The sequence below is a fragment of the Lytechinus pictus genome, chromosome 14, assembly GCF_037042905.1.
Source record: "Lytechinus pictus isolate F3 Inbred chromosome 14, Lp3.0, whole genome shotgun sequence".
Lineage (NCBI taxonomy): Eukaryota > Metazoa > Echinodermata > Echinoidea > Temnopleuroida > Toxopneustidae > Lytechinus > Lytechinus pictus.
The window spans coordinates 20,397,531-20,422,788 of NC_087258.1; the positions used below are offsets into that span (position 1 = coordinate 20,397,531).

Below are 25,258 nucleotides of genomic sequence, written 5' to 3' on the forward strand. Positions count from 1 at the left end.
TTTTACTAATAAACTTCAAACATTTTATTACAAATATCCGAAATAATAATTAGCAACAACACGTTACATAAAGATTTTTTTTTACAAAATGCATAAAAAGACAGAAATCATTCAGAGAGCTTAATGTTTAAAATGAACGTACGTTTGCACAGTTCAACTCAGTATGTTACGTTATTGTCCTTTTTTTTCAAAACGAAATATTTCATGTATATATAGATTTATGCGATACTTTATATTTCAGGATAAAATCGCGCTTTTATCTTGGTATCCGGGACGAGTAGGCCTATACACTGCAAAAACTCCGGTGTTGATTTAACACCAGCCCGGAATCTATATATGTCCACACCAGATAAGTGTTAAACAACACCGGTTTCGGTATTAGTCTAACACCAGATAGGTGTTTATACAACACCAATTAGTTTTAGAACAGCATCGGTTTGATTCCAAACCGGTGTTGTTTCAATACTTCTCTGGTGTGGACATAGTAATAGTTCCAACGGAATGTGGGAAGTCTGGTAGATGCATTAGAACAAATCAGTGGCGGATCCAGGGGGGGGCACAGCCGGCCCGTGCATCCCCCCCCCCCCCTTTGAGAAGCGAAATTAAAATTTGTAATGTGAAAATGCCATAAAAACAGAAGTGTGCCCCCCACCCCTTTAAAAGTGAAGACCAATTTTCGGGAACGAAATATCTTTAATTTTTTGTGAAAAACCTTCTTTTTTTTTGGCTTGTCAAATTTTTCCTCAGAAAAATGTGCCCCCCCCCCCATTGGAAAATCCTGGATTCGCCCCTGGAACAAATATAAGGGAGTTTTCGCACAGCTACGCACGGTTGATTCAAGACCAGAGATAATGTATTATCAAATGCCCTTCATGACAAGAACCAACCAAGAAGTCTTTGTCGAAAATTTATTAACCTAAACAGCAGTTGATTCATTTCTTCTGGACAAGCGATTGAGGAGGGGGGATTTTCCATCAACTCCCAAAGTTAGGACGACACTGATGGTCCGGTTCATCAATTTTCGACGAAGACCTCCCTGCTGTTTTTTTTTCCAATTCGACATTTTTAATACATTGACTGTGTTCTCGAATCTTCCGTACTTCTTCGACCGAAAGCTCAATTTGTCATCATTCAATCACTTACACTCTAAAAAAAGTTAACCCAATATTGGGTAAAATGGGAACATGCATGTTTGCTGGGTAAAATGATACCAAATACGTTGTAAATTTTACGCAATGTTGCGGTGAAATTTACCCATAAAACATGCATTTTGCCCAATATGAGGGAAATAATTAATCAACAAGCATGCATGTTCCCTTTCTAACAATAATGGGTAAAATTTTACTCAATCTTTTTGAGTGTCGGAAAACAATTACGATTGGTGACGAGACAGTCTCTCGAATAAAGTCAATAAAGAAAAAAAATGTGTTCCTGATTGGCCATTTAAATCATGCGATCGATATGCAACCTTTGAGTTAGGGGAATCGAAGAAAACAGGGAAAATGGCAAGTTATTTTCTGAGGACAAGCCCTAAGATGGAAGTCACGCTGATGACCATGGTGATAAACACTCCCATAGATGTCAGATGACGGCCACTGTTGTTTCCTGTAAGGGCTGGGGTAAGATAATAGAATGAATTGAGAAATTAATATTGTAAAGTATTTTATTGTTTGCATGTTTTAAAGAATAGTCTTTTAAGTCATGTTAAGTAAGAGATAAATCTTCCAACCGATCATAAGATAAGAAAAGCATTTATTGTCTCCATAAAACAGTGAGAAATTGATTTGACAAATTGGTTGTAAAATCATCATCCAAATCAATACACAGTATGAAACAAACAAAAACAATAAGTACGTCAGATGAAAGTTAAAACGAAACGCATACAGTATATAGAGGCAAAAGAAAGCTTGGGCACCCGGGCATAAAGTGCATGGTGTCACTCTGTGGTGAAAATTACAGAACTACACTCTAGAAAATGCTCTATGGGGATAATTATGTGTCCAACCCACATCGGCCATTTCTTTTGGGCATTTTTATTTATCAGTATTAATGTGACATCCAAAGTAGCATCTCCGGAAAGGATTTATAAGTATGAGTACGTCCAGTCAGAAACTTGTGCTATGAACATTTCCTTGGTGATCTATCAAGTGTGATGAACATTTTGCACATTCTAAAGTAATTGCTGCTTATTTTCAAACCTTAATGGACAATATGCTTCCCGCATTTCGTAAAATACTGCCCAAAATTGGTAGGACACAAAATTGCCCTCCTGGGCCCTGTTGCATAAAACTTTTTACCTGAGAAAACTCTGGTAAAAACTGAAAACTAAGGTTAGTCTGATTTCTGCCATTGACTTTAACACAGGGCAAAAACTCCGGTAAAAACAACCTGAGTTTTCTCAGGTAAAAAGTTTTATGCAACGGGCCCCTGGTGGTAAAACAATTTACCCAATATTTTTTTACAGCGTGTATACTGTATCACTATTGTTATTACTAGTAATAATGTGTGCTTACCGTCTACCGCTCCATCATCAATCACGTGGTATAAGGATATAGTTCCACTCGCTGCACCAGCCACCATCAGTAAAGGTTTTCCCGTTGTGCTCTGATCAGCTGGTACAAACCTAATCGGAATATATCATAATATATCATACTCAGGAGCCTCAATCAGGAGGCAAATGAGAATAATATGTCCGAATTTCAGATATTATAATAAAGAATTTCGCGCGCTATACGTACGTCGAAAAATCTAAATTTTTTCATGTGTCAATGTATTTCTATGCTTAGTCTATAATAGTTTATTAGTGCATTACAATGTTTATCCATATATGTATATAAACCCCTCAAAAAAAGTTTGGAAATCTGTGTTTGGCCATTAATTTCTCCCAACTCCCAATTTTACACAATGCATATTTTACATCATTCAAAAGATCATTCAATTCCTCTTTAAAATGACACCATATGACCATGCTTGTTATGATTATGCCATCGTGAAAAGAGCAGGATTCAAAAGTGTTGGATGTGGTCTAAATTGAAAAGCTGCAAAACGAGCAAAAAAGGTTTGGGAAATCTGAGTTTGACCATTATTTTCTTCCAACCCCCAATTTTACACAATGCATATTTGATGTCATTCAAGAGATCATTTAATTATCTTTAAAGTGATACCATGCTTGTTATGATCATGCCATTACGAAAAGAGCAGGATTCAAAAGTGTTGGATGAGGTCTGAATTGAAAAGCTGCAAAACGAACAGAAATAGTCATGAAGGGTCAATACAGAACATGATTCTTTTGTCTGTGTCATTAGAGATGAAAATCCATTCAAATCTCGCCCCTACTTCTGTAGTGATGGTTCTGTGACATAACATGGTTTGAGTCGTGGTTTGAAATACCCATGCATGTTTGTTTGTTTGTTTGTCATGTGTTTGCTTGTGCCTAGGTGTGTTTGAATGTTTGAGTCCATGTAAATGTTGATGTTAAGGTGCATGAAAACAATTAAAAGAAACCGCTGAGAAACTCACTCATCACCACTGAAAAAAGAACAGTGACTTTCAATATTGTGTCATTTTGCAACTTTTGAATTTTGACCTTACCCCACATTTCAAGGCACTGCACCTCCATTTGAACGATAACCATATCATGTAGGGTATCATTTTAAAGAAAATTAAATGATCTATTCATCAATATTAATTACATATTGATATTTACCAAAAACCGATGAGGAATTATCGATCAAAGTAAAAAAAAAAACGTTGAGAAACTCACTTATCACCACGGAAAAAAGAACAGTGACTTTCAATATTGTGTCATTTTGCAACTTTCGAATTTTGACCTTGCCCCACATTTCACCTCCATGTGAACCATAATCATATCATGTAGGGTTTCATTTTAAAGAGAATCAAAATTGATGTTAATTACACATTGATATTTACTAAAAACCGAGGAGGGATTATCGATCAAAGTCAGATTTCCAAACTTTTTTTGAGGAGTTTATATATATTCTGAATTATATTATGAAATTTTTCAACTTGTCAAAATTGTTGGATGGCAAATGGTGTTTTACGCCCCCAATAAATATAGGATCTATCCCCCCCCCCCCCAATAATGTAGGTGGGTGAGAGGGGAAGACGCGATACTGTGTCATTTTTGTTGTTTGTCAACAATCTTTAAGTAAGGAAGCTTCATTGAGGGATGATAACCATTATTTTAATTTTTATTTAAGGGGTAAAATGTAAAGGTTTCTTTTTTTCTTCTTCGTCTTCTTCATGCCATGTTCTCCTTTTCAATTAATCTTCATTTAAGGCCGCGTAAAAGGTAAAGGTTCTTCTTCTTCATAATATCCTCTTCCTCTCATTTCACTACATGTTCATTATCTTCTCGTTTTCTTCTGATTTTCTTCTTGCTTTGATATTAAAAAAAACACTCACTTCGACTCAAAATGGAAGGGTTTAGACATGTTTTGGTTCAGAATAATTTTAGAAAGCCTTCAAATTACTAGATAGATAGATAGATATAAAGATAGATAGATGATACAATTGCAACTAGTGATTAAAACCAGGGTGACGAGTCGGAATTTGACATGGTTCATAAAAATAAATAAATAAATAAACAAAACAAAAATAAATGATTAATTGATTAATTAATCAATTAATATATATATTAATAAATAAATATTTATATTTATTTAATTATCTAATTATTTATTTATTTATAATATTTCATTAATATTCCCCATTCCACCTTTTGCCTCCGACGAAGATTCTGCTAGGATCGAAAGCTTAGGCCCCTTTTTGACTTTCTAATTTACTCCATTGGCTCTCTTTTATTAGATAAGCAGTTTTCAGCAGCTTCTTTTTGCCGTAAATAAATAAATGAATAAATAAATAAATAGATAAATAAAATACAGTTCATCGAACAAAAACTTACTCCATGTCCTTGGGGTCGAGATCACCGAGATCCCTGTCGTCCAGCAGCTGGGCAAAGGTCTTCCCCATTCCACCGCTTCGGTGCATGGTCTCGAACTTGGCCTTGCCACCTGCAGTCACGGTGTAGATTGCGATGACGGATGCCCGATCGACCCCGACAAAGATCACCGTCTTACCGTTGACGACACCGACTTCGATTGTTTCGCATTCAGGTCCCTGGTTTGGCCAAACATACGAAGATAATTGCTGTTTAAGATTTTAAAATGGCTTAAAGGGGAAGTCCAACGTGAGAGTATAATGTCTTCTTTTCACTCATTGGGGAAATTAATACATCGAAATGAATTGCTATATGAACAAGTATAATTATTATTGATCCTTGTATATCTGTTGATCGTTGTTTAAACATTTATCAATTCAGATCCTTCGTTTCTCCACACAAAATTAAAGAACCTACCCGATTATCCGATCGCTTGTCGGCGAGATCACTCGGCATTTCGTTGGCTGGATCGTCGGGGTACGTCTCCGAGTTAAAAACATGTGGATACCGCTCCGAGATCTCCCTCTCGATCTCGTCTCCGCTGTCGAAGACTCGCGATAGATCGTCTGCCCGGAGAATGGAGAAACCCCGACCACCGAAAAAGAATAGGTTTTCAATCTTGCCCTCTTCTGTCGCACTTAAACCGTCGTATTTGCTGAATTCTAGGCGTCCTGTGAAAAAAAGGAGCCAGATGAATTTCACTTCTTATCTTTCTCTTTAAAATATATTTAATCAATCTATCAATTAATTTGCTGAATTCTAGGCGTCTTGTGAAAAAAAGGAGCCAGATGAGTTTCACTTCTTATCTTTCTCTTTGAAATATATTTAATCAATCTATCAATTAATCAATCAATTCACATTTAAGCTATCTACTATCAGCTAGGTAATTGATCCTTCAAATCTATCTATCTTTCTGTATGTCTGTCTATCTATATCTCTCTACCTTCATATACATTAGTGTCATAGTTCCAAGTACTGATAACGTTTGAAAAGATTTAGATTTGAAAGTCCCTAGTGATATTCATGAATGTAATGGCGAATCGATCCAAAGAGAAGGTTCTGGGGCTGACAAAGAAGGCCTGTTTACCATAGGCTTCGCCTGTTGGCAACCATTTTTTTTTAGAACAGGAGAATAGTGTTCCTGTTCCTGACAGCTGAATTTTTAGTATGTTGATTTATTGAGACAGAGTGATGTAATATAGAAAAGTAGAGCATTTCCAATATTAAAGGAGAATCCAGCCTTGGCCATAAAATGTTGTGTTGGGAAGGAGAAAAATAAATTAAACAGAATTGTGAAAGTTTGAAAGAAATCGGACAAGCAATAAGAAAGTTATTGCTGCTTTAAAATTGAGATCACTAATACTATGTAGATTTCAAATTGGCAACTGGGTAAGTAAATTATGACAAGGGGCAAGGACAACTTTCCCATAGGCCATGTACTTTATTATCAGGGATTTGTGGTTTTCTCCTAAGTACCCAAACCCCTGGGGCAGTAATCTAAATATAACCCAGGTAGTATATTGTTTGATGTCCTCATGAAAGAAAAATATAATTTGAAATAAAACTTTTGGGAAAAATGACATTTTAGCCATAATATGTATTTGAGTACATGGAAGAGTAGTCCTTGCCTTACATCACTATGACATCCCATATGCGGCCAATTTGAAGTCTCCATGGGTATAGTGATTACCAATATTTACAACTTTTACAAATTCATAACTTTCTTGTTGTTTGTCCAATATTGTTCAAACTTTCACCTATCAACTTGTCTGATTTTTCTTTTCCTTATAAAACAAGTTTTTATTTGGGTTGGATTCCCCTTTAAAACGTATAAGCATAGCGGCAGACTTATTATCATGGAATTTTCAAAACTTGTTGTAATGACGAATTTGCAGTTTATAGCTGTTGAAATTATTCAATTTAATTGGCTCTTGGTAAACTTATCACTGTGCTACTTATGATAATACGTCTTTATGAAACGGAACCACTGATGCGTGAACATAAATTATCATAATCATTACTAGTTTCTGAAAACAAAATACAATTAGCAAAGTCGATAATAAAAACAAACCCAGTTTTAAGGAATCGTTGAGGTTGTCAATCATGGATTGCGGCATAGTCGAGGCGAGTCGCTTTTCTGTTCAGCAGAAAAAGGAATGACAGAAAAGAAGAACAGTATATGAATATGAAAATGTTCAATTCTGTTTTGGGTTATATAGTAGTATATATAGAAAAGATGATCATTGGTCCTGGGTCATTATTTCTTTAAACATCTGTGGCCCGTTTAAAAAAAACCCTGAAAACCTTGGTATAACTTTCCCATTATGGCATTTACATGGTAGCATGACTCGGCAGCAATTCGCAATCAAGGTTTCCATTGTAATTGCGATAACTCTTTAGTTAGCGTAGTCGTAAGTCCTTACGAAACAGGTCTCGGGCATTTCTCAATAACAGTAATATTTTTTTCAAAATATAGCGCTTAATATAATGTTTCTAAGCGCTGCATACTATTACCCATGCAGGCTTTAACACGGACAACCTGATCAGGTGTTCCTGAATCTAGCTAACTGCTATGGCAACGCTGCTGAGTAGTCCTATTTCATTTGACAGTTAACATAGGAACTGTAATTCTTGGCCAAATCGAAATCAAAGAAAGTTGTTAGATTGTCAGATGGAATTTTTTTTTATGAAAACGCTCTCCTGAACCAAGGATTCGATGGAAGCAATCGAATGGGAAAGTATTACCATTATAGCACAAGGTAAGAATGCTGTCTCAAAACAACGCTTTTCACCTTACAGTAGCTGTTCAACGGATTAACCAACCATAGTTAATTCTGTTGATAATTGAGTACTAAAATCAAAGTTTGTTAAGCTGTTTAAAATATTTTTTTGTAGGGCTCATAAATAAACAGCGTTGTATAAATGATGAATGAAACAGCGTTTTTACTGTGTAACAATATTTATACAAGTGGGCTGTGTTACCTAAATCTCAATCGCTTACCTTTGATCAACTTATATCCTCGTTTTGCGTCACTCCAGTAACTGCCGTCGAATTTATAATCGAGGTCGCTGCCCTCATCGGCTGTGGCGAGGAAGCCGACGCCGTCGATCTCGAAGTACTTTATAGCATCCGGCATGTAAAAACTCCTTATGTCGAAACCGGTCTGTAAATTGATAGCTGCCCATTCAAAGATCAATAAAAATTGCATTCATATATGCTTTTCGTTAAAAATGGACCTGGTAAAAACTGTTTACATCATATACTTTTCAAGTATTATTTGAACCTCGTTAAGAGGTTTAAAGTATACAGTGTTTGGTCACTTTGGTGAATGTGTGTGTGTGTGTGTATTGTATTAGAGTGGACGGGGAGGGGCATAGTGGCAATGGACTGGGAAATTTAACGAGCTTTTGGACAGGGAGTCATTCATTTATGCCTCTACAAATATTCCCAACTTTCCCTTTACAAAAACTTTACAACTTTTCAGCATTATTATTTAAAAGACTTTTGTTAACAAAGACTTATTGTGATGAATGTTGTAATAATCTAAGACCTTTTAGGGGCCACAGTCTGACGTGTAGGGTAATTTTACTTTTAAAAAAGTTGCGAGCGAGCGAAAATCTTAGCTTTTTATATAAAGTGTAATTTTGTGATAGATTGTGACGTAATATTGAGATAATGATATATTTCACCCATTTCTCTTCAATTTTTTTCTTTTTCTCCTCCTTTGAGTAGTTGTCAAATTTGTTCGGTAAATCGATGCCATGAATTTAGTAGCTTAAAGCAAATACGAACCAGCAGCCTTATAGAGCGCCACCTCAAGTTTGGCAAGGTTCCCGACCCATAATGCAACATTCTAAGCGACGAAGTCTTGTAATGAAGGCACACTGGAACGATTACACACCAATTCACTACTCAATACATTTTTTCTATATTCAAATAAAATTATAGGGTGATGCTCTTTCTTTCATTAAAGGGAAAGTTCACCCTGCCAAAACGTTTATTGTAAAAATAGCAGAAAAAATGATTAAAAAAATTGCCGAAGGTTTAGAAAAATCCATCAAAGAATCAAAAGGTTACTAGAATTTCAATTATTTGATTTTTGACGTCATTTGCGAGCAGCTTTCCTACATATCGAATGGTAAAAAATCAATGAAATGTCATTTTCTCAGAAAATTGAAAATTGCTTTTATTGTACATTCAGTATATCATTAGACAAATGATTTTACACCCGTTCCGTAAAAAGAAAACAAATATAAGTCATCATGGACCATTAAAAAATTGAAATTTTATATTTCATAACATATGGGGCAGCTGCTCGTTTATGACGTCACAAATCCAAAACGTAAAACTATAATGACTTTCTTAACCTTGAATGAATTTTCCTCAAACCTTCCCCAATATCTTTCATTATTTGTTCTCGTATTCTTACAAGACTTTTCTTGAGGGTGAACTTCCCCTTTAATTATCCCAAAATGTATATATACTATTAAAGACCAGCTATAAACTAACAAACAGTCAGAGAGGATTAGAAACCTCGCATAGCATAAGTCAGTTCGCTACCCCTTTGAAGGAGCAATTTTGTAATTGATTGATTGATTGATAACGAATTTGTTTCATTCCAAAATTACAACAAAGTTACAAAGTAAAGTCAAATATAATATAACGTTATAAAATGAAATAGAAACCTGAAAAGCAAAGCTTGTTATTGAAGGTTTCCTTAAATAAATAAGGCATATTAATGCAAAATACAAAGTTATATATATATCTATATAAATATATACATACAAATCATCATATCTTTCTTGTAGAAGTTAAATGTAAATTCTTGTTAAATATATTTTTTGACATATTCTCCCAAGTAAAAGATAAGTAAGGCTGGATTATTGTCGTCGTTGATACATTGTTTTGTGAAACAGGGTTCATGTACATACCATCATCTCTATCAGTGGTGTCTAACCTAAGGTTCAACCAGCTCTTGTTACCAAGGGGAACAATCTCTGCAATCGATTCAGTGTCAAGATCCAAAAGAGCAATCGCGTTGTTTTCCTAAGTAAATATTAATGAAAAGAAATAATAATGGTAATAATAATAACACTATGTGATATAAAATCTTTATTGAAATTGATGTATCCATTATTTTATAAGAATAAACGTTCAAATTTCAATCATTATTTTTCAGTATACCATTTTATAAATATGACATGTGAAGATATTATTAACATTGTCATATACCTTCTCTCTACATTTCTTTGTATTGAACTAATTATTTCATTATATTATGTTCGGGAAAAAAATCTTATATTTCGCTATTATATAATATAAATATGCATATAGTTTAGATCATACGAAGAAATGCCAGTAAAATTAATTGGTTTCTGTTTGTATTTATGGTCATATTTATCAAATATTGCATGATGTATATTGTTTTCCATCCTTTTTGGTGTATTCTTCAGTTTTCATTAGTACTTAATTTATTATGTATAAGAAAGATGCAATATCACTATTTAATGTAATATTATTATCTAAATGTAGCGCCGAAGTACATATAAAGTTTAAAAGGAATTAAAAATACTTTTGTCAGGATTCAAAATCTAAATTTGTTAATTCTGGTGAAAATAAAATCAGAACATTAGTTAAATTTGTTATTTTTTATTTATTTATTCATTTTTATTTAAAACAAGGTAGTCCTTTCAAAGCCAAAAGACCTACTTAAAGAGCCCTGAAGACATAGAAAGATTTACAAAATAAACGAAATACAATTAATATAAAGCAAAATACTGTACACAGACAAAATTACATGCCCTATCAATGCTATCACATTAAATGAATTGAAACAAAAGTTAAAAACCTAGTATAAGATCAAAGGACAGTTTAAAAGACGAAGAATATCATAGAAATAAAAGAAATTACTTCAAAAACGTGTGACTAAAATCAAAATAAGTAAAATTAAAATTATAAAACTGACAATTTAAAAGACAATGAAAATTATTAACATAAAACGGAATAAAGCACAATAGCAAACAAGGAGAAATAAAATCCTGCTGCGAATCTTTGAATAATAAATTAAATTGCGAAGATGTGAACATACCTGCAGATTGATATATGCAACATTATCACGAGGGTTAATGGCAATGTACTCTGGCTCCACGCTCTGCGAAAGAGTCTGCTCGGAGTAGTTCGTATAGCGGCCATGGTACGGGAAACGCACTCCGAGGTCCATATATTTTTTTTTTCTATAAAATGCAAAGTACATTTTATTTACGAATAAAATATACAATTTTCATACAGTTTAAAGCTTGAGTATTGAGATGTTCGAAGGTTGCATTGACCAGGTGGTTAAATTGATGCAGTACATGTTTCTAAACGAAAATCAAAGGGATCATACTTGCGAGATTTTAATATTATAATAACTGTGTTTTCAATTTTCTCATATCCCTTCCAAGGAATGTTCAAGGCTCCTAACAACTCAAATAAAGACAAGTGAAAAACAACACAATGTAAATTTCAATACAATTATTGTGAAAAGGCATTGACTAGGTTTTCAAGTTTCTTTGGAATAATTAAAGGCAAGGTAAGATTTCAATTGCATGGGAGAGAGTGTTCCAGAGACGGGGTGCAGCAAATAATATTCTACCACCCCATATCTAAAACTTATAAACAGCTAAATAACGCCTAAAATGAATGGAAATGAAACCTTGGATTTGTTTCTTATATCCATTGAAAGGGATTGAAATCCATTTTGATGATTTGAAATCAATTTAAAAATATTTCATAATTTTGAATCTAAAATCATAATATGTTTTAAAATTGAAAAAAAAATTATCGAAAAGGTAATCTGAAATCTTAATATCAAGATTTGTTTAAAGGACAATTTCACCCCAACCATTAGTTGATTTGAATAAAAGGAGAAAAATTCAACAAGCCTAACACTGAAAATGTTATCAAAATCGGATGTAAAATAAGAAAGTTATGACATTTTAAAGTTTCGCTTAATTTCACAAAACAGTTATATGCACATCCTGGTCGTTATGCAAATGAGGAGACTGATGACGTCATCCACTCACTATTTCTTTTGTATTTCATTATATGAAATTTTCTAATTAAGTGAAACAAAGATTAATTCCTCCCTGAACAAGTGGAATTAGCATTGTTTTAATACTATATGGTTCAGTTCAGTTGGTCCTTATTGTCAAATCTGTAAAAAATGAAACATTGTATAATTCAAACAATAAAAACAAAAGAAATAGTGAGTGATGGACATCATCGACTGTCTCAATTGCATATCACTGAGATGTGCATGTAACTGTTTTGTGAAAAATAAGAGAAAACTTTAAAATGTCATAGCTTTCTTATTTTACATCCGGTTTTGATGAAATTTTAATCGTTTTGCTAGTTTGATTTTTCTCTATTTATCCAAATCAACATTTTTCTGGGGTGGACTTTACCTTTAAGAATCAATTAAAATTCGAATTATGTAAGATCATTTTTTTGGAATTGATAGTAAAAATTTAGTCTAAAACCAAATAAATCTAAGTTGAGACGTGATTCATGCAAGCTATTTATAATAATGATTTTAAGGGCTTTAACTTCATGGAGAAGTAAATACGAGGCATATCTGTAAGAATGAAGCGTTTTCACGTCAATTTTTTTTTTATTTATGACAGCATTTCGCAGTGCAGCCTAGTGCTTTATGAATAGCATTGTTATTATCCTCATTATTATTATTCATATTATCTTCATCATCATTATTGTCATTATCATTTTTTTGTTATTATTAGTATTCATTTTGGTCAGAGGTAAGGGGTATTCAATTCTGCGACCAATAGTGATTCAATGAATATCAATGAAATTTCGCTGATCTCATAGTTACCTGTCATTGAAGTGGTCAAATGTAACGGCTGTCATATCGAAATTGGGGCTAGCGAAATCGCCCTCGATCTTGATAATTGACACCATTCCTTCCGGGTTAAGAAAGTATTGTTCCGTTGCATCGTCACCAGCAGTTCCTTCGTCGGCAGTCAAGATCTTCCGACAGTCAGAGGTAAAGGTCAACATTTCTGGTTGGCTGCTGACTATAAGGGGAGGGGGTGAAGGTATAAAATGTAAATGTGAGTAGAAGGATTTTTTGAAGGGGGCTTCCTCTCCCTCCTCCTATTTTTCCTCTTCTTCTCTTAATTCCTCCTCAATATTTGCTAGCAGTCATTTAACGGTTCAAGGGCGTAGGCTGGGGTGCATGCACTGGGGCAGAAAAGTTCCGACACTGGCAAGCAAATCTAAATGTTTCCCCCTTCTTCTGCTTTCAACAGCTGATTTTCCAAACTTTAGTTTCGCCTCCCCAAGATGTGCACCCCCATCCCACTTAAGTTCCACATCACCAAGATGTGCACCCCCTGCCCCCCCCCCCTACCACGTTAGTTCAACCTCCCCATTATCAAACCAACAGCGCCCTTGACCGCTAGATGACGTTATATATCTAAATGCATTTTCGATTATCTACTTTTTTATGTTTGATCGGGGACGTCTCCGGTGGACGGATAAAATTACAAACTCATATCCCCCCACCCACCACTAGCGTATCTAAGGGGGACTGGGGGGCAGATTGCCCCCCCCCCCTGACGAGTCACAACTGATACAGGGGACAGACGTGTACCTCCTCTTTTTAACCTGAAGACCTTTTTTTTTTTTTTTTTTGCCTGTCAAATTTTTTGGTGGTAAGAAATCCTTTACTTGTGGTTGAAGACCTTTTTTTTTTTTTTTTGCTTGTCAATTTTTTTCGCGGACGAAATATCCTCCAAAAAATTTGCCCCCCTCTGGAAAATCCTAGGTACGCCAGTGCCACCCACACCCACAGACTTACATATACTCCCATCCACACATCTACAGAAATCATACGCAATAACCAACAACAACCCTCACAAATAGACCCTCACGCCTACACACTTCATGTACACACATACATCCCCCACACATGCACACACGTTAGGCCAAATGCTGTCAAAACAGGACTGTAAAACACAAATCAAACACAATCTCTTATAATACTTGAAAACTTTACAATAATATGGTAATGCTTTCAAGTATCATAAGAGATTGCAGTCTCTTATATTATATGCAACATGTGTGTCCTTGTGACAATTCACCGCCATCTGACGACGTTTTGCCTCATCCCCTCCAAACAAAGAAATAAATTAAATAAAATGAAAATAAATAAATAAAAACTACGGCATCATATTTCGATTTGAATCCATTATGAAAGGCTAAAAAACGAGGACCGCCGTCGTTATTCCAAACGTCCCCGGTTTGATACTGTTTTGTCCAAACGTCCCCGGTTTGATACTGTTTTGTCATACTTACGTCTCTGCGTACTGAAAATCATCTCCGTCTCCCAAAACCAAATTCAAACAGCTGTAAACGGAAATTTTTGTATAGGGGGGCTACACTTTATAACAAATTACCAATTCATTTATCGTTTAGTTCAACGATTAAGTCCTTTAAATCAAATATTCAATTGTATCTCGGTTTTCCATAATCATTTTGCCTGTTGTTGCTTTTTTTTTTTAAAGGGTGGGTAGTGATTTTTCTTTCTTTTCATGCATTAAATTAAGTTTTGAAGTTTTGTGTATATTTTGGTATATTTGCTTTATATGCATGTATTTATGTTTTAAAGGACCCCATGGAAGAACAGTGGTATTTCATTAATACCGCTGAAATGGGCCATCCTCCATATGATATGTATGTTATGTTAAATTGAGCAAGTATATATTTTATCTTTTTATATGGAACAAACAAACAGTTGCTACCTCCGCGCACCAACTTGCACCTCTCTTTCTCTCTATCTGTCTATCTTTCTCACTCAGAACCCACAAACACACGAATGTCACAAACACAATTCACCCTCGCCATCGCAGTCGATCCCTCCCAAACTTGTGAGGGTATCGAACTTGATTATCAAAATCCAAACCATGAATAAACAAAAGCCACACTCACCGATCCTCTGATGTAGTTTATTGAATTCTCCGGTTTGACGGTTGTATTTCTCGTAAATATAGATTGTTCCCGACTCCTGCGAGTCATCTCCCTGAAGAAGATAGGCGACGAAACGACCACAGTGGGCGATATCATTGGCACGATTCGGCAGGAGATGCTTGTAGACGATTTCGGGGTTTTCGACGTCATTGAAGTCGATGATCTGAAGATAGTCATCACCTGTCGAAGTATGATCAATGTATACTATATGCTTCGAAAAGTTTGTCTTGACTACTAATAAAACTCTTTATTATGACAACGACTACTATACTACTACTACTATTGCTACTACTATTTCTTCTTCTACTTCTACTACTACTACTACTATTATTATTATACTACTACTACTTCTACTAATACCTCTATAATACTACTACAATTATCGATACTAACTTCTACTGAAGAACTATAGTAGAAACCTAGTAGTAGTAGAAGTAGTAGTATTTCAACTACTACTACTACAACTACTACTACTACCGCTACGAATATGCTACTACTATTACTACTACTACTTACGACTACTATTATTAATGCGACGTCTGCTACACTACTAATTCTACTTCGACCTGAACGTCTTCTTCCTTTTCTTCTTCCTTCTTCTTGTTCTTCTTCTTCCTCCTCCTCATCTTCCTCTACTTTTCTTCCTCTTCTTCTTCTTCTTCTTCTCCTCCTTCTCCTCATTTTCCTCCTCCTCCTCCGCCGTCTTCTTCTTCTTTTTCTTGTCCTTCTTCTTATCCTACTACTTAGACTGTATTCCACGGCAGTTGTTAGGTCTATACCATCCTCTTTATTGTCTTATGACTACTTACCGATCACGTAAACGTATCCTTCAGCGGCATCGTAGGCGAACTGCTCTACGGCGTCGGAGTCGATGTCGTATCTCGGCGATGTTAGATACGAATACGGGACATAGATCGTCGAGATGTGGTCAAGGCTGATCTCGGCCGTGGTCACTGAGAAGAGCGCGGTAACCGTTAGTGACATGCAAAGCGTTATCAATCTTGGGTGCCTCATCTGTATAAACAATAGGGAAAATCAAAATAGGTGATGCTAGCTAGCCATATCAATCGCCTCCGTTTATAAATTTAGAATTCATGTTTTGATTAAACAAATATTATCCCGTCCTGTCATATTTTGGATATTGTTACAAAAGTAATAGTAGTAGAAGTAGTAGTAGTAGTAGAAGCAGCAGTAGTAGAAGCAGCAGCAGTAGTAGAAATAGAAGAAGTAGTATAGTAGTAGTAGTAGTAATAGTAGTAGTTGTAGTAGTAGTAGTAGTAGTAGCAGTAGCAGCAGCAGTATTACAAGTAGAAGTAGTCGTAGTAGTGGCAGAAGTAGAAGAAGTAGAATAGTAGTAGTAGTAGTAGTAGTAGTAGTAATAGTAGTAGTAGTAGTAGTAGTAGTAGTAGTAGTATAGTAGCAGTAGTAGAAGTAGAAGTGGTAGAAGTAGAAGAAGTAGAATAGTAGTAGTAGTAGTAGTAGTAGTAGTAGTAGTAGTAGTAGTAGTAGTAGTATAGTAGCAGTAGTAGAAGTAGAAGTAGTCGTAGAAGTGGTAGAAGTAGAAGAAGTAGAATAGTAGTAGTAGTAGTAGCAGTAGTAATAGTAGTAGTAGTAGTAGTAGTAGTAGTAGTAGTAGTACCTAGAAATAATAGTAGTATCAGCAGTTTTCAATATTTCCAGTTTCTCCATTACATCCTAACAGTCCGGTGTTAGGCCTATACGAATTCAACACATAACACCCGTTTAAAACTTAATCATTGGTCGCTCAACACTAATAATTGTAAATTTTTTGGAGTTGTATTTTTTATTCTGTCGACCTCGAACTCATTTACGTATTTAGATTATCTCGTATAATTTAAAGCAATAATACTTTTGATTGGTTCAAATCACATTTGAATGATTGTCAACAGATACAGTGAGGGGGTCAGGCCTCATTCATTAGCTATTGAATTAAGCGTGCCACAAGGTTCAATTCTTAGTCCGCTTTTAATTTCATTCCATGCTAACAAAATACTACTGAAGGCATCACACAGACTTCTATTCTGCCAACGTCAATGTCATATTAAAAATATGACATTGAACGTAAACGATGTCGAAATATCAGACTTGAAAGAAATTGTTGAGCACTTCAATAAATATTTTATTGACTCAGTTCAGGAACTCACTTACAATTTTGAACAAAATATTGAGAATTTCAAAGATTGTGAACATATTAATGAAGAAAATTCGGAAAAGGAGACAAAAAAGTGATTTGTTTAATTTTTCTATTATTTCTGTAGATTTCGTCATCAAAGAGATAAAATCTTATAGTTGCAAAAAAGGCAACTGGATATGACGAACTCTCCGTCAAAATACTGAAATATATTTGTGATATTCCTCGTGTAATTGGAAGCTTAGTATATATATTGAATTTGTCCTTAAAGTCTTCTGTATACCCTGATGCTTGGAAAATAGCCAGAGTCCAACCGATTCCAAAAGGAGGGGACTTAGCCACACTGAAAAACTACAGGCCTGTATCTATACTGCCGATTTTATCTAAAATAATCGAAAGGGCAGTGTACTTAATAAACGTATTTGATTATATATCTCAGAAAGACTACTTATATAAGAGTCAGTTTGGGTTTCGCCCTAAACACTTATGTGAAACAGCTTTATTATGCATGGTGAATAAATGGTCAGAGAATAAAGGATAATTGAATGGTATAGCTTTTATAGACCTTCGACGTGCATTTGATACGGTTAACCACTCCCTAATATTAGATAAATTACATCAATATGGATTCTCACCTAATGTCATCAAATGGTTTGATTCATACTTGAAAAACCGCCAACAATATGTATCATTAGGAAAAGAAAAATATACTCTAAGTAAAATTACAATGGGTGTACCACAGGGTTCGATCTTAGCCCCGATACTTTATTCATTAATGATCTCCCTAACGCAATACCAAATAGCACCGTTTATATGTATGCTGACGATACTACTATTTCTGTTTGGGGGATCGAAGCAAGAGGTTGAGCTCAAACTGTCAAAAGCTCTTAGGGAATTGGACTCTTGGCTCAACAAAAGCAAGTTGATTTTGAATAGTGACAAGACCAAAACAATGCTACTAGGATCAAAACAAAAGTTAAGATCACTAGACAGCAATATGCTATCGATAGTGTTAAATGGATGTCAATTGGAATGTGTAAGTAAATATAAATGTTTTGGAGTTATCATAGATAACAATCTCGACTTTAAAACACATGTTGAGAGTATAGTTTTAATTGTGAAACAAAAACTAGGAATTATTCGTCGCTGTAAACAGTATTTTGATAAAGCACAATTGAATAAGCTGTATTGGGCTTTTGTAATGCCTGATATAATGTATTGCTGTACCGTCTGGTCGGGAAGATCTGAAATTAACCACAGTAAGTTAGAGAGATTACATAAGAGGGCAGCATATATGGTGTCTAATTTCTCTTGGGAAACTCCATCTGAACAAATTTTCAAAATATTATCTTGGCCAAAAATACACAATGTCTTTGTTAGAGCATCTTGCGTAATGGTTCATAAATGTTTACACGAAGCTGCTCCTCAGGTGCTTTGTGATAAGTTTATTTATATAGAAGAAGTATCATCTCGAACAACTAGGAGCACAAATAAGATGATAATCAGGGTGCCATATGCTCGTACAACCTTTTACCAGAAATCATTTTTTGTCACAGGCCCATTGCATTGGAATAAATTACCCGAACACCTCCGATTCATAGAAGACGTTAAATAGTTTAAACGGGAAATGGCAAAATGGGAAAAAACATTTGATATGTAATAGGGACTAACGGTGGAATCTATTCAATTCAATTCAAATTTATTTCCACATCTGATTAAAAACACAAGTACAAATTCATATGATAGATGGATATATACAATAAAAAACATTAAAATAAAACATATTCAGTTCGGAATCATAATGTGGTGGGAATTAATTTTTCAATATTATTATTTATGCTCTATTCTTTGTTTATATTTGAATGTGTCACCATGTTTTATATTTGTGTTTGTTTACGAAGGGCCCCAACGAAAACCAGCTTGTTGCTGATTGGGCTACCCTTCTTTTAAATATTGGAAGAAAAAAAAATCCAAAATGACTGTTATAAGTCCAATTCGAATGGAATATGTTAGATAATTTGGTGCGCACAGCTTCCACCGCCAATTTTTTAAAGAAATAATTCAATAAATTTGTAATTCTTGGTTAATTCAGCAAATACGGGCATGATTGCATTTGACACGTGGTTGCAATGCTCTTAACATCAATTTAGTAAGGGTGTGTTAATACTTAATGCATATGTGTGTTACAGTTTGTGATAGTCATTCAGGACCCAGTGGAAGACCCGCCCTATTGTTGATAGTGCTACCCAGCTTAGGCCGTATTCGACACTAATTGCGACTGGGATCAATGCAATATTAATTAATATTTGCACCTTCAGGGGATCGTTTTATCAACATTTGTGTCCGACACGTTGTCTGGGGCCCGTTGCAGAAAGAGTTGCGTTTAACTCTTTAAGAGCCATTGGCAGCTATACGTGCCCATAGCCCTCTAGTGCCATTGGCAGCTATACGTGCCCAAGTAACTTTTTTTTGTTTAACCAATTTTACAGCCAGAAAATCAACACCATATTCTGTGTTTTTTATGTTGTTATACTGGCAAGGAATTCACAATTCATTTTATCATATAAAAAATAGTGGTTTACATAGACATTTTTTGAGTAAAATTGTATTTTTGCATCATTATTTTGAAGAGTTGATTTCGGATATTGCCGCGATCTGAATCAAGATTTCCCCTATAGACACGTGTGATATAACAGTTGTGTGTAGCAATACACGTACTTCTATGGGCAGAGCAAAGGCGATTGTGCGAAGGCATTCAGCTCGGAATTGACCAATGACAGAGCGGTACGATGTTCCTCGCCCATTCGCTATCGTTACATGAATATTCATGAGCTATCGATCGGGTCTTTTCCAGGCCGGTATGGTAGTATTCTTGTGTCAAGGATTTTTTTTTGCCTGCAAATGTGCACGGTTTGGGGGAGATTTTTTTTTTTTGGGGGGGGGGGGGGCGGTGGAAAGGTCTTATACTTTGTTTTTTAGCATTCTCACAAAATTGTTCCCGTTATAAATATATGAGTAAAGAAGGCTGTCATTTCCAACTCTCGTCGCACTGCAACCATCACACTCATTATTTATTTATTCATTTATTATTGTTATTATTATTATCATTATTGGTATTACTATTATCATAATCATTATTATCACTATTGTTATTGTTATTGTAATTATTATTATCATTATCATTATTCTTCTCCTTCACCTTCTTCTTCTTATTCTCCATCCTATTGCAGATATCCATCATGATTCAGAAATTCAAAGTTCAAATTTTATTTTCCACAATTCTATGAAAAACTAAACCATTACATGTGTGATATGAGCTTATCAAGTAACGATGCCAGTGCTTGTGCTGGTGGTCGTGGTGGCAGAGGTGTGCTTTTTTCCCATTGATTTCTTGTTATCATTCTCGACATTATCCATGCTATCTGTACCATCATCCCCATCATCATCATCATCATCATTTAGATTAGTCAATTTGACGCATATTGTCGATGCTAAATGTCTTAAAGTCGAAACAAATATTTGAATAAAAATTATGTATTTAATGGCAATAAGTCAATGGAAGGTGTTGGGGAAAGAGACAGAGGAATTTTAATTTTGATCTCAAAGGAAAGAAAAGCTATTGTTCGTATCGGAACCTTTGAAAGTATTCAATTGTCAAATCAAAAGACGCGCGCGTGCCCCGATGTCTATGAACATCCTGTGCTAAATTGCTCTCCTCGATAATAGGTCAGGAGGGAGCGCGGATTAGACATTCCTCATGAAAGAGAGTCTGGGCATCTATTGTTCATGACTTGGTGGCATGAACAATAAAATGAAGTCGCTATCAGACATGTGGCTACTTTGGTCAAAGATTATTCTTTTTAATACCGAAGCAGATATAATGAATATTTCACCCCCATCATGAAATGTCCACAGAGTGAATTTTACCTGTAATGTTTATCTTTCTTTCACTGTTCAGCTACGATTTTATATCAAATAGAGATCCCATTGGGCTTCCTGGCAGTCGACGAAGACCGTTGCCTTTTTTTTCAAACCGGTTACGATTTTTCTAAAACATGTTTTGCAAATCAAATATTCAAATGCATTACGACAATATTGACAAGAATTGAAATGACATAAATTTTACTCTGCAATAATAATTTTGTTTCCCCCATAGCGTTTGTTGCGGAATACCGCGCATTCTGTAAAATTACAGTGTCTTGTTTTGAAGACTACACGAATGTAAGGGTACGGTTGGCTGCACTGTGAAGATACGGTGCCAGGTAAAAATGGCAGAGGTAATAATGGCAGAGGTAAAAATGGCAGAGGTGAAAATGGCAGAGGTAAAAATGGCAGAGGTAATAATGGCAGAGGTAAAAATGGCAGAGGTAAAAATGGCAGAGGTAAAAATGGCAGAGGTAAAAATGGCAGAGGTAAAAATGGCAGAGGTAATAACGGCATAGGTAAAAATGACAGAGGTAAAAATGGCAGAGGTAAAATGGCAGGGGTTATAATGGGAGAGGTTAACATGACAGCTCTAGGTAAAATATGGCCAGTCTTAAACTCCCATGCAATGAATTGTCAAAAAGCCCCCGCATGTAAAATCCTGAAGATTTTTCCACATTTTAACAATGGTACAGATCCATTTAAGCAAATGACGATATAACTGTCGAAAAATATTTCGGCTTGAGTGAGCATCACTTACTTTTGAAAAGTTAGTGAAAAGTGAGGTGCTGGTTTGTTAAAAAGCCGAGAAAAACAAGTTTATACTCCAAAATGAAAGGGGATTTGGTTAAAGGGGAAAATGACACAAAAAATTATTTCAACTAAATTAAGTTCTTTTAGGTCAAAAAAAGAATTACAGTAAAAATTATAACACTTAGATAATAAACAATGTTTTTTCTTTTGTTTGAAAAATAACAGAGATTTGTATCAAATCTATACATTTTAGCATACCAAGCTAATTACCAAGAGGGTGCTGCTGCTTATGGTGTACAAAATACCCAACAGTACTTCCGCTTCCAAGGGTTATGACCATCAAGGCGTTTATATCATATTGGATGCAGTGGTAAAGGTTCAGGGTCTTCTTTTATGCAAAGAATTTGAACCAGACGGTCTCCCTTGATCGACCCCAAATTGGTTTACCAGTCAAAACAAGATTATTATTGATTTTCATAATCAGTTACATATTCAGTGCCAAGCCTGGGAATGCATGCTTATTGTCATTCAATTACTTAAAAAGAATAGTACAGACGACATTACAAATAAGGACATAATATTTAACCATAATCATTCGTGATAATTTCAACGTCTAAGCTTTCCCCGCTATGTTCTCTATATATTTCCCCGCCCCTAACCTTCTCTGTCTCTCCACCTCTCTTATGTCTACTCTTCCTCATTTTTGCATCGGTAAACCTGGCAAAACTTTAGATATAAAAAACCAGCCAGACAAAAAGGAATGTAATAAAATGATGAATGAGAATAGTGCAGTTTCATTTTGCTCCTGATAAATTGAATGAAAAAATATATTTTTAAAAAGTGTTCACGGTACACCTCCAACGAATTCGTAAATAGCATTGTTAGGCCGATGAAGACATAATGATGATGAAATTCTTAACTGTGACATGCACTTGTTATTTAATGTATGTACATGCGGGGGCTTTTTGACAATTCATTGCATGGGGTTTAAAGGGGAATCCAACCCAAATAAAAACTTGTTTTTATAAAAAAAAAGAAAAATCAGACGAGTTGATAGGTGAAAGTTTGAACAATATTGGACAAACAACAAGAAAGTTCTGAATTTTTAAAAGTTGTAAATATTGGTAATCACTATACTCATGGAGACTTCAAATTGGCCGCATGTGGGATGTCATAGTGATGTAAGGCAAGGACTACTCTTCCATGTACTCCAATACATATTATGGCTAAAATGTCATTTTCCCCAAAAGTTTTATTTCAAATTATATTTTTCATTTATGAGGACATTAAACAATATACTAACTGGGTTATATTTAGATTATTGCCCAGGGGAATGGGTGCTTAGGAGAAAACCACAAATCCCTGATAATAAAAGTACATGGCCTATGGGAAAGTTGTCCTTGCCCCTTGTCATAATTTACCTACATACTATTAGTAATCTTAATTTTAAAGCAGCTATAACTTTCTTATTGCTTGTCCGATTTCTTTTAAACTTTCACCATTCTGTTTAATTTATTTTTCTCCTTCCCAACACAACATTTTATGGCCAAGGCTGGATTCCCCTTTAAGACTGGCCATATTTTACCTAGAGCTGTCATTTTTACCTCTCCCATTATAACCCGTGCCATTTTACCTCTGCCAATATTACCTCTGCCATTTTTACCTCTGCCATTTTTACCTCTGCCATTTTTACCTCTGCCATTTTTACCTCTGCCATTATTACCTCTGCCATTTTTACCTCTGCCATTATTACCTCTGCCATTTTTACCTCTGCCAATATTACCTCTGCCATTTTTACCTCTGCCATTTTTACAGCGAGCCGAAGATACATGGCTCTAATATATTATTTTGTGTGTTTGCGTGGGGATCGCAGCTATGCTGTGATTGGTCACTTAATCGACGACAATGCCCTTTTTTTTAACAGGTCGGTTTCAATTGCGTGTGTATAAACCCTCTCGTATTTCAGAGGAAATAACTTGATTAGCAAATTAGTATTTCATTCAAAAGAGCATTATTTTTCATTATTTCTGTTTGTTCAATTTCATCAATAGATACGTCATTTGAAAGCGTAAACATTGAACTTTCATTTTATCTTCTTAATTTCTTGGTATCTCTACAATTCCTCAGGTTATTTACTCTTTGAAATGTTCATGAAATCATAGTTTTCTAGGTTTTACTTATTGAAAAAAAAAACGATGTAAAATATTACATCTTTTCTCCATTTTCCAAACGCAAATATGAAAGGTCATAACATGATCATAAAGTCCATGAACCATGCATCATTTCATGTGTAGAAGGTTTCATTATACAACGTACGGGTAAAGAGTTATGACCGTTTTAAAATCAGTCGCTGCTCACGTTTCGGTCAATTTAGGATTCCCTCGAATATCCCTGGCAGTAGAGGGGTATTGGGCCTGGCAGAGTAAGAGTTAAATGCAAGCCAAAAAATCAATCGCAAGTCCCAAATGCGCGCTTAAATTGGTTGAAAATCAAGTTGCGCCTGGTTTTTTTTAGAGTTGCGATTGATTAAAACTCTTTCTGCAACGGGGCAGATCTGACAATTTCCATTGATTTTTGTATCGGCTAAGAAGCAGTTTTACTATGGTAACTGTCCGGTGCAACTAAACTTGTCGGATAAAACACCAGAAAAGTTCTTTAATGTAATACTCCCCGGTGGAAGCGCCGTGGTGTAGCGGTTCTGACTCTCGCCTTGTAATCAGAGGGTCATGTGTTCGAATCCCACTATGGTCTAGCGTCCTTTGGCAAGGCGTCAATCCACAATTTGCCACTCTCCACCCAGGTGTTAAATGGGTACCCGGTAGGATGCGAAAGCCTATGTAGTATGCCAAGCAATTGAGTCTTGGAACTCTTGTTCGAATGCGCCCCAGGGAGTGGAGATGGTGCATACATTGTTTGCGGGCATGCAAGGATCCGATCACCGGGGTAATAATATATCTGTAAAGCGCTTAGAAACGTCGTTCCGATTTGTAAAGTGCTTTATAAATGCGGATTATTATTATCATTATTATTATTATTTCTGATATGTCACATAATAAGGATCATGAGGCCTTTGTGTCGTATTTGTATTGTTGTTGTTTTTTCTACTCTCGAAAATCGCTTTCTGCATGTGCATGTGCCCGAGGTAATGGCATCTAAAACTCTCTGATACTATATATATCTTGATGACAATGACAATGAATTACATCAATTAAAACCTCTCTGCAAATAAAATAATCGAAATGCCTACCTTGAATGTATTCCGCATTGACTTTAGGAAGCTCCGATAGTTTCTCCCGCTCGAACCAGATTTGCCAGAATAAAACTTGTTGATACCATTTATCTCTTAAACACCGGAAGCTTACGCATCCATCGAAACAATCGGTATTAAGCAATTTCCCTCTGCGACAAATCTGGTCTTTTCATTGGCTCCAGTCTTCATTAT

The 25,258-nt window shown here is 35.3% G+C and overlaps 1 protein-coding gene across 1 annotated transcript; it reads right to left on the reverse strand.

Moving 5' to 3' along the window:
* On the reverse strand, window positions 1-25,143 carry LOC129276495 (mesenchyme-specific cell surface glycoprotein-like). Its single transcript, XM_054912871.2, has 12 exons — window positions 25,064-25,143; window positions 15,797-16,001; window positions 14,949-15,167; window positions 12,832-13,033; window positions 11,050-11,194; window positions 9,893-10,007; window positions 7,962-8,138; window positions 7,032-7,097; window positions 5,378-5,631; window positions 4,925-5,139; window positions 2,514-2,623; window positions 1-1,614 (listed from the first exon to the last, which is right to left on the reverse strand). Exons 1-12 carry the CDS (start codon window positions 25,079-25,081, stop codon window positions 1,511-1,513), a joined length of 1,830 nt encoding a protein of 609 aa, XP_054768846.2. The 5' UTR covers window positions 25,082-25,143; the 3' UTR covers window positions 1-1,510.
* Window positions 25,144-25,258: the final 115 nt, after the last annotated feature.

Excerpts from the sequence above, each read along its gene's own strand:
- LOC129276495 (XM_054912871.2), bottom strand. Across the intron at positions 8,139-9,892 it reads CACCACTGATAGAGATGATG|CTATCAATTTACAGACCGGT; the intron begins GTATGTACATGA and ends TTGAATGGGCAG. Across the intron at positions 7,098-7,961 it reads AGGATATAAGTTGATCAAAG|AAAAGCGACTCGCCTCGACT; the intron begins GTAAGCGATTGA and ends TCTGCTGAACAG.